The sequence below is a fragment of the Sinocyclocheilus rhinocerous genome, unplaced genomic scaffold (assembly GCF_001515625.1).
Source record: "Sinocyclocheilus rhinocerous isolate Xijiao unplaced genomic scaffold, SAMN03320098_v1.1 scaffold269, whole genome shotgun sequence".
Classification (NCBI taxonomy): Eukaryota; Metazoa; Chordata; class Actinopteri; order Cypriniformes; family Cyprinidae; genus Sinocyclocheilus; species Sinocyclocheilus rhinocerous.
The window spans coordinates 917,680-928,042 of NW_015652298.1; the positions used below are offsets into that span (position 1 = coordinate 917,680).

Below are 10,363 nucleotides of genomic sequence, written 5' to 3' on the forward strand. Positions count from 1 at the left end.
GCACTGGGATATACAATGGTCAAGGAAGTAATAACTGAAAAACAACGTACAGTTAACTCCTGAGAAGGATGATGAGTGGAAAATATATACATAGATATTTTATTTATTTGTTTTTTACCATTATTTTTTTATCTTTCATTTTTATTTTTAGCTATTAATATATTATATGATTATCTATTCATATAATTCATTTTGATTATTTTAATAATTGTATTTATTTTGTTATTTTAATTTGTTCAGAAAATTACTTTAAATAAAAAAATTACTAAAAAAATAATTAACTCAACAAAAAGTATGAGTAGAGTAAACTGTGGAGTTTAAAATAAGCTATAAATACAGTAGTTAAAATAAATATATGCTAGATCACAATTCAGTTTATACTATAAAAAGTATACTATAAAGATAAATCGGAAAACGTAACCATAAATGAAACACCCTGAAGTATTGAACGTCAGCGAGAGTCCACTTTATTATTTTTTTCTGCTGTCAGTTCCTGTATTCCTGATGGTTCAGGCCAACATGGTAATTATCGGCTGCAGTGGGCATAAACACAGTTGATTAAGGAAAATGAGAGGATTATGAGCAGGTTCCTGTAGATGAGGTGAAGCAGAAACTTGTAGGGTGAAGGCCTTTCCAGGCGGCTGCTGAGAGAACCTATAATCACAGCTGCTTTGTTAGTGAGAGCAAAACCACACATTTCCCTCTGATCATCTATTCTGCCTGAGTCCATCCTGAGTGTGTGTGTGGGTATGTGTGTGTAATCCTCATAATAGAAATGCCATTTCTGATTTAGACGTTGAGATGTGATGACAGTCGTGCCGCTGGGAGTGAGGCACACAGCTCATATCAACAGAAGTGAAACTCTAGCGCTGGAATCAATATCTGTGTTCAGAGTTTACCGCAGCTGATCAAGTGTCCTCATATCTGGAGAGCAGAGTGTGTCTTCAGATCACTTTAAAAGAAAATCACTTTACTTAATTAGAGTTTTATTATACGTGTATATATACAGTATATATATATATATATATATACAGTGGGTACGGAAAGTATTCAGACCCCCTTAAATTTTTGGATGTGTAAAACACTGCAAATTAACCTTTTGGTTGATAGGTAGTGCTTTGTTTATTCTCCACGATTTGCTTGCTATTAATCTTCTTTTTTGATAACCTTAACACAATCAGTCACGTTGTCTTGCGAGGGAATGAATTAATAAGTCATGGGAACAAATTCTTAATCCATGGCTATGGTATCTTTTATGTTTTCCCCTGTATGTCATGTCTGTGGCTCTGCATCTAAATTGCCAAATACACACAAAATATGTCAAATTGTCAAAATGTCTTGAGTGAACATAACCAGTTGAGAGAAAATCAGATATATGTCAGTTAGGGGTGTAACGATACACGTATTTGTATTGAACCGTTCGGTACGAGGCTTTCAGTTCGGTACGCATTACAAACTGAACGATCCGATTCGTTGGACTAATTTGGAAAATAAACAGCTTAAAATGTGTGAAATATGATGTTCTCAGTGCCACTGTGCTCAACAAGGCAGTCCAAACGACGTAACAGGCAACGTGCTGTCTGCTCCGTGATAACCTCCCCTTGCTGGGGTGCGTCGAAAGACGATGATCTTGTATCGACGATAGCCAGAGATATTGTCAAAAACATCAATTGTTGGCAATATTAAGATATTTGGCATTTCCAATTAATGTAGGCCTGTTACATTCTTATTTTTATTAGGCCTATTATTATTATTATTATTATTATGAAGTTACTTTTATTAGGCCTAATAAATTAAAATTACAATTAATTTGCCCAAATAACAATTACCAAATAACTGACGTGCTGCGAGGATAACAAAAGATTAGACTAAATATTTTCTCCTCAATTAAAATGTAAAAAAAAAAAAGGTATTTTAATATAGGCCTATTAGCTAAACAATGACTTATAGGCCTACAATTAAAATATGAACACTGCAGTCATCAATAAAAATCAATGAAATAAAAAGCTTTTATTTCAAGCACCGACTTTCAAAAAGAACCTGTTTAACACGAAATATGTTTCTTCACATTTTTTTTCACTATGTAATATTAGAAATATTAAGGGAATAAATTAAAACAGTTAGCTATATACCGTTAGCATATGTTGAAGTAGATTCGTCTCTCGTCGTCATTACTCCGTCATTACGTTTTTACTTTCACTTACTGCATAGTGAAAGTTTGCACATTGCTTGTGTGTGATATCCATTGGCTCACCTTCATGGTTTAAAACAGAAATATTTCCAACATTGCGACGTAACCAATTACCCCCGTACCGAACATACCGAACATACCGAACCGAACCATGACACCACTATGTTGTATTGAACCGAACCGTGAATTTTGTAAACCATTACACCCCTAATATATATATATATATATATATATATATATATGTTTACATGATATATGTGTGTGTGCTGTGTATGTTTATTATGTATATATAAAGACACACACATACAGCATATATTTTGAAAATATTTACATGTATTTACGTGTATATATTTATATTCATATCAATTATATCATATATAAATATATTTAAAGGGTCATGAAACCCCAGACTACTTTTTCTGAGATTTTAGCAGAGGTGTTTGTGTTGCACATCACAGAAGACAATGTTAGCATCTCATAATTTTAACTGTTGGAGAAAACTGGTTAATTTTAATCTTTTTTTGCGCTATTTTCATCTTCTGGGTTTAAAATCTACATCGTGTTGACGTCACAATGTGACGTGGCAATGGACTATAGTGGCACGAACGCGATTCATTTACTTAGTGAGTGTAACCGTTTTTACAGCTCTGTGACACAACCCGTCAAAAGGCTTATATAAACGTTGCAGAATAAGACTTAAAAGTTATCAGAGGTGCAACAGCGCCTTCATATATATGTTTTCGATGCAAATGGCTGTGCATTTATTTGTGTTTTTAACTCGATGGGAGCGAAATGAAACTGTCTGAACGCGAAGCTCTGCGTGTGTGTTGTCTGTCTCCCCTCTTCCCTCCGCTCCTCAGCGCACAACGGCCACTTTTTTTAGCATTTTTTAAAACTGTGGTGAGAACTAACCAGTGCTGAAACAGGGGGCTGAGAGGAATACCGGAAAACGTCCAGAATCGTACTCCCAATCCGGCCTCACTGTCCACAGTCGCGATACTAATTCCTCGCCTGAGGATCCTGGAAACAGTGCAGAGAGTGTAGAGGAGAGTGAAAACTCAAAAGCGCGCCCATATGGCACATAAAGACATAAGACATACCCACGCTTAAAAAAAGACAAAGACAGGAATATATAGGAAGTGGGAATGAGTACCAGGTGCGGGCTAATAGAGCGCGCCGCCCCGCGAGTGCGCGCTGATTGCTCCACCATGCGTGTCTGAAACTGACAGGACCAAAACAACCACCACGTGCAAATGACAACGACAGCGCACAGGTGAGAGGCAGAAAGGAGTCGGAGAAGGTACCGGTACTGACAAACTGCAGCATTCGCTCCCATTGTCCCACATAGCCGTTCCCCATTCTCTAGCCATCCCAGCCAGATGCATTATCACAAAGGCGACCCTGGAACTCTCAGTGGGGAAGCAGGAAGGCTGTAGTGAAAAGGTCAGGGAGCATTGTGATAAGAAGGAGCGGCATGAAGTGGGCTCACCCGCGTACGAAGCCGGAGGATTAAGGCGGGGCTCGGACCGGCGTGACGCGGGTGCCTCCGCCGACGCCGCGGCCGTGCGACCCACCTGCGGGCTGACCTGAACCTGATCGAGGCGCTGGGAGATCGCGGCTTTCCCCATTCAAAACTATACGAGTGACACGTCTTGGGGTATTTTATAGTCTTTGGTAGAGGTCGACCGATAGTGAATTTTACAGATACCGATAACTAGGTTGGACCACACTGGCCGATACGATTAATCAACCGATAGTTTTAAAAATGGATACTAAACGAAAACTAAAACAGTGCTTTACTATTTAAAAAAAAGCTGTAGCAGTACTGAACCATACTTTGTAAATGAATAAACATATTAATATTAATTATTATATTGATCATTAAAGTTATTTCATAGTTTACTAATGTTAAAAGAAGAAACTTTAATGTTTAAAAATGTAGCCTATTAGTAATAGTAAATGTTGAAATGAACACACTAGGAAGAATACTCCTACAGCTTTCATTAATATTACAAATGGACTCTTACTGTTAAGCATTACCATTTCATTTCAACAGTCATGCTTAAAGGTGGCAATTTTTAAATATCTACACAAGGCCATAGCATTCAAATTTCCAACTGTAAGCCAACTGTACACATGATCATTAATATGAGTAATTTTGTCATTGATCATGTGATCAGTGGTGTATGTCCTCACGATTATTACAATTGCAACTTTTACAACTTTTGTAAAAGTCTGTTAAAAGTAATTAAAAAGTCATTATCCAATGTTTTATAGCATATTTCAGTGTCAGATTTGCACAGGTTTAGATTTCAATGTTTTAAACTAAACCTATTCTTATTTTCATGCTTATAAGGTTAATAAACTTGGTTATTGAATTTATTGGACAACATCATTTTAAATTTTTTATACTATTATTGTTTTTGTTAATATTTTGAATTTTGAATTTTATTATTTGCTTTCTTTCTTTCTTTCTTAATTATTATTTCACTTGTAGTTTCAGCTTATTTATTTCCAGTTAGTAATTTTAGTCCTTCATTTTAAGCTTTTTTTCAGTTGTTACCTAAGCAACATTTATAACTTTAGTTTTAGTTGTTTAGTTTTAAGCGTTAACATTTTCTTTTCTTTTCTCATATTGTTTCTGAAGACATAAGTTTACCTTACATGTTGAAAGTGAAATTTTGTTTCTGAGTAGTGTTCCTGCTACAGTAGTTGAAATGACAAATGTGATGTTATTTAAGCAGGGTTTAAACTTGAAAATCCCCTTAGTATTTTTGTGGGAACCTATAGTCAACATTTCTGGATGTCATCTTGAACCTTTATCCTGATATCTGCTTTTGTGGAATTCTAATAAGCCAGTTTAATGAAATTGTCAAAAAGCCTCTTCAATAAAGCTTCATATGTCAATGTGTCACTGATCTTGTTTTTTGTTTTTTTTTCTCCACAGGAATCTTTTAGACAGAGACACGTTCTCCAAATCTGATCCACGTGAGTACAGCCAATGGAAGATGAAACTGAGCTATCGTCTCTTCATTTTATACTCTTTCTGCATTAATTAGCGACCCCCACTCGTTTTCTCTGTGATCTCTTGTCTTTCGCCTCTCATCAAAACATCAGCGTGATTCTGATGAGTTCTTCTCATCTACAACGCTCTGCATGACTCCAACGAACCTGAATGAAAATGCACTCAAATGCACAATGGCAGCAAGTTTCATAGAGACCCTTTGAAGAGAACTGACAGATTGAGCTGAAAAAGAGAGAGGGAGAAAAGAAAGAGTTGGATGGAGTTTCAGCGTTTTAACTAAGTGAATCTCTTTCCTTTCTGAAAGAAATATCTCTTTACTTCTCATCTGCTAGGGGTTATAATAAAATAAATAGTTTGCTCAAAAAATTTAAATTCAGCTCACCCTATTATTATATTATATTATTATATTACCCTATTATTATTATATTATACCCTATTACATTATTTCAAACCAGTATGATTTTCTTTCTTGAAACACAAAAGAGAAATGTTTAAGTATATATTGAAATCATAATGGCTACATAATGAACATAAATATAGATCATATTGAAAGTGCCATATAGATACACATTACGAATCTTGTAAGTGATGTTATATAAAAATAGATATTAAAAGAAAAATTAATTAATGTAATATGTTACCACATATTTTTTTTCATCTTTGATGTTTATTACTGAAATGATCCCAGCATTTGGCAACAGAATTTCACTTTTGATTTCCAAATACTTAAATAATACTAAATACTAATACTATAACAGTTACATTTCCCATCCCTGCTGTTTGTTAATGATGTCACTGATGTGTTGCATTTTAAAGCGATATATTTGAACGGACTCGTGCGGATTTCAGTGAATAATGACAATTTTTAGTCTGTCTTAGAGATGCCAAAAGTACCGACTTCAGTACCAGTCAGTATTGAAATTTTAAAACTGTCAATTTCCAGCTAGCATTTGAGCACTGCTGAGCGGATTCTTAAACACAGCTGATTGGCCATTGTGTTCACCAATCAGCCAATCAGCGGTGTTTAAGAATTCGCTCAACAGCGTTCATTTTCATTTTTTTTGCCAAGTGTATCTTTAATTTTCGATTTTGGTTTTGGCCCAGAATTTTCATTTAGGTGCATCACTATTTGAAAGGGTATCGCCCCAATCACAGCTTCACCTTTTTTTCTGAGAGTGTAGCACTAATTTTTGCTATTTTTGTCCCTTTTCACAGTGTGCGTCTTGTACACTCAGGGTGTGGAGACCAAGCAGTGGAGAGAGGTGAGTGTGCACACACTCACACACATACACACACCACCATGAGTGTTCCCAGCTTGCATTGCTATGGTTTCATCTCTGGTGTTGTTGTCCAATCAGGCGTGTCGGCTCTCCCTGCAGCAGCATGCAGTCAAACCGCTGTCTGTTCTTCTTCTTCTGTATGCCATCAAAACACATCCAGCATCTTATCACTAACAAGCAACACCCAGTTCAGTGCCTGTACAACAGCTCTCTATTCTGTCTCGACCTGCTGTACTGAGCGAGTGTTGTTTATCCAACGGTGTCTTTATAACGATGAGTCAGTTTCTGTAGTTTCCAATTTGAGGTTATGAATCAGAAGAGGACTTGTCCTGCTGGATGGTGCAGATTAAGCTTTGGTGTTTTTCTCATTGGTTAGTGGTAAGATCTGTTACATGGTTGGTCATTTTACCCTCTAAATGTTATTATAAGTATGATAAACATTATCTTTAGTAGCATTAAATGACCAAGTGGCACAAATCCTCTATCGCAAAAATGTACCTATAAATGTAATTCACTGCAGTTTTTAGCTGAAATGAACACTAATGGCAGTAAAACACCAACAACTTTTATTGCTTTTCATGCAAATAATTATCTGGGCAGATTATGTACTACCATGATATAACCTCACAACAGTATAACCATAGTGCATGAGTTGTAAACGAATACATTTTGACGTTTGCATCAAATAACCAGCTCCATATGTACAGATTTTCTGCTGTAGTAAACTTGCTCGGTTACTCACCTGGTACAGCTATGCACTTGTGATCCAAAGCACTCTATGTATCCTGCGAAACAACAGTCATGATTAAAGAGCTCAGACTTGTAGAGGCAAGATGAAATGGCATGGTTGCTTCAGCAAATGTGTTTTTAGGTCATGTTTGCTTTTGTTAACACTATCGATTAGGTTTATGGTAGAGTTTAGTGATATGTTATTATTAAATGCACTAGAGCATTAACCTTTTAGTGGCATTTCATTTTCCCAACTGCTGTGATACGTTCGACAACGTTGCTATTCACGTTCATCCGTTTCAGACAAAATAGCCCCACTCACTGTACATTTAAATATGTACGAAATATGTATGAAATATAAAAAAGAATATCATTTTGTAGAAATATCACCCCAGGCATGTTTTTCCAATGAGCCTGGGTTGAAATTATTCAGGGGGATCAATTGAAAGACATTTTTGTGAGTAATTTTTGAAGAACAGTTGGATATTGTATCAGGCAACTTATATTGCCTAAGCAAAGTGAGCTAACCTCAATCTTAAAGACTTATCTTAAAGTCTTGTTTGCTATTGTGTTATGTAAATGAGCTGATTTCCATGCTTTAAAGTGCTCCGTTTTAAAAGTGTATCCGTATAATTGACTTTCTTCTGTGGAACACAAAAGATGATATTTAGAAGAATGTTCACACTGTTCTTAATGATAAAAGAAAGCAGATACTACAAAATGTTAAGCTCATGATGATGACGAAAAAGCACAATAAATGTACCATAAAAGTGGTCCATATGATTCATACTCAATATTTCAAGTCTTCTGAAGTCATGTGGTAATTTTTGTATGAAACATTTAGGTGGTTAATCCTTTTGCCCTGTCCCCTGACTGTTAGATATAAAACTGAGAGCTGAGGGCTGCCTCATACACCTGCATAATATTTGTAGGTTTTCGTGTAGGCGATGACAGCTCACCATAGCAATAAATCCTGGCATGCTTCATTTCTCAGCTGTCTATTTTTATAAGCACTCTGCTCATATACAGTGTGAATAACACAAGAGACTGTCATTAAAGAAGGTAAGCGATCTGAATGAAAGGTTAATTTTTGGGATTTTGTTTAAAAAGCTTTCATTTATATTTTATAATATGTTATGGGACATTCAGTAATAACATGAAGGATGTAATCTACATGTTATTTTGTTAGAGTTCAGTCTTTGGGTATGACAGAGAGGTATGGAGATTATTGTTACGGGGCGACAGAGACGTGAGACATGCGGATTCATTTGCATGCTTATATTAAAAGGCGTGGTCATGAAACAGGCTTGGGTCGATACACAGCAAACAGTAATAGAAGAGGCAAGATGAAGAGTAATCCAAAGGCTAGCGTGGGTCTGAGATCGGCGAACAATGTCCAGAGAGGTAGGCAATAGAAGAATCCAAGACAGGCAGGAGATCAAATACACTTATAATATGACAAAACTAATTTAATTTGCATGGTGTAAATTTTAATTATTGACAAGTGACATTTAACAAAACTGAATATTATGTGGCATTTAACATAGTTCTGAATTAGATTTTTTTTACTTGAATATTAAACATTTGAAATTTAACACAACTGAATATTTTTATGGTAGAGTTTTAAAGACATGTATTTTCAAACAGCAAATTTTTTGTTCTAAAATCTTAGACTGCAAATATCCAGTTTTTAAAAATACAGCTTCCAAGTTTTCAAGATGAAGTGGAAATTCGGAACATCAAATTCAATATTCTAAGATTCAATTCGCAGAAATTCAGATCGTATAGAAAGTAGGTCAGAGAAAATCCACAGGGAAGTGTAAATGATCTCCGAAAAGTCAAAGTCATTTGGGCCACTTAGTTGTTTTCTGGCGTGAGCGTGCGGTTTAAGATCTACCTGATCATGAATCGCCCAGAGGTAGCCTAAGTGATTCTTAAACATTTATGGTTTATATACTTATATGTTAGGTTAGCATTCTCAGCATGTGAAACATTTGTCTAAGCCAGTTATTCTCAACCTTTTTTACTCCAAGGCCCCCTCCTCTCCAGATCAATACATACTTTGCAAAAATATCACTGCAGATATTCTTTACAACTTAAAATTGGCTTCTTAAAAGTACGTAAACCTTAATTATACAGTAACTTTAACAAATAAGCACAAGTCAACCTGCCATACCAAACAAGACCACAGGGAGACGCCAAAAGACGGCATACACAGATCCATGCAGAATGACTAAACACACCAAATTGTAAAATGAAACCATTCTGAATGTGTGGAAACTCAGCGATCGGAAGGCGGGTCGATGTCATCATTGAATAGTTCCTCTGTCAGAATAAGTGAATTTAAAGCGTTTTATGCAAATATGTACATAACTGATTCTCAGAAACTTCTCCAGAACATGCTTCTTCAGCGAGCATCAGTTTTATGTTATAAAACACTTGCTGTACATTACTTTTGACAACTACATGAATATACAGAACTGTGTTCAAGCAGAAATATGATGTTATAGCGATCAGTGCGCCATGAGTGCAGATAGGTTTGTTCGCGCATCAGTAATAATGGACACATGCGCGCCTAGTGTATGACTCCTGTATGTCACTATAATAGTCTTTACTGGGCGGCGCTAGGGGCTAGCACCCCCATACATAAAAAAGATTAAATAAAATAAAAACATTTGACTCACATGGATAACCCATGCAATGCAATACGGGACGTGATTTGCAGTAATTCGTAATGTCATAGCATTTTATTTTAAGAATAGATCGGTTCCTTGTGCCAAGCCTGCCCCCGACTAAAGATTTTTTTTCTAGTCAACTAGTCACAAGTTTATTTTAAGTTCTTTCCGCAGGAAAAAAATGCAAGGGATTGATCCATGTCATACAGTAAGCGTGATAATACTCCCAAACTCCTAAACACTTGAAATGAGCCTATATAGCGATTTTATTATTCATATAAAAAATAATTATTCTGGACGCCGTTACAGAGGACTACAAGGCTACAGAGGCACACTGTATCAACCTACAATCCTATATATATATATATATATATTATGGATTACCTCTGACCTACTTTCTCTACGATCAGAATTTCTGCGTATTGAATTTTAGAATCTTGAATTTGATGTTCTGAATTTCCTC

At 35.8% G+C, this 10,363-nt stretch overlaps 1 protein-coding gene across 1 annotated transcript in view; it reads left to right on the forward strand.

Annotated features, from left to right (window-relative positions):
* Nucleotides 1–10,363, forward strand: part of LOC107714485 (copine-5-like) — a 181,590-nt gene that overhangs the window by 36,635 nt on the left and 134,592 nt on the right. Inside the window, exons 2-3 of the mRNA XM_016520328.1 lie at nucleotides 5,139–5,179; nucleotides 6,432–6,478. Of these exons, the coding sequence (XP_016375814.1) occupies nucleotides 5,139–5,179; nucleotides 6,432–6,478 (88 nt within the window). The remainder of the gene's footprint in view (nucleotides 1–5,138; nucleotides 5,180–6,431; nucleotides 6,479–10,363) is intronic.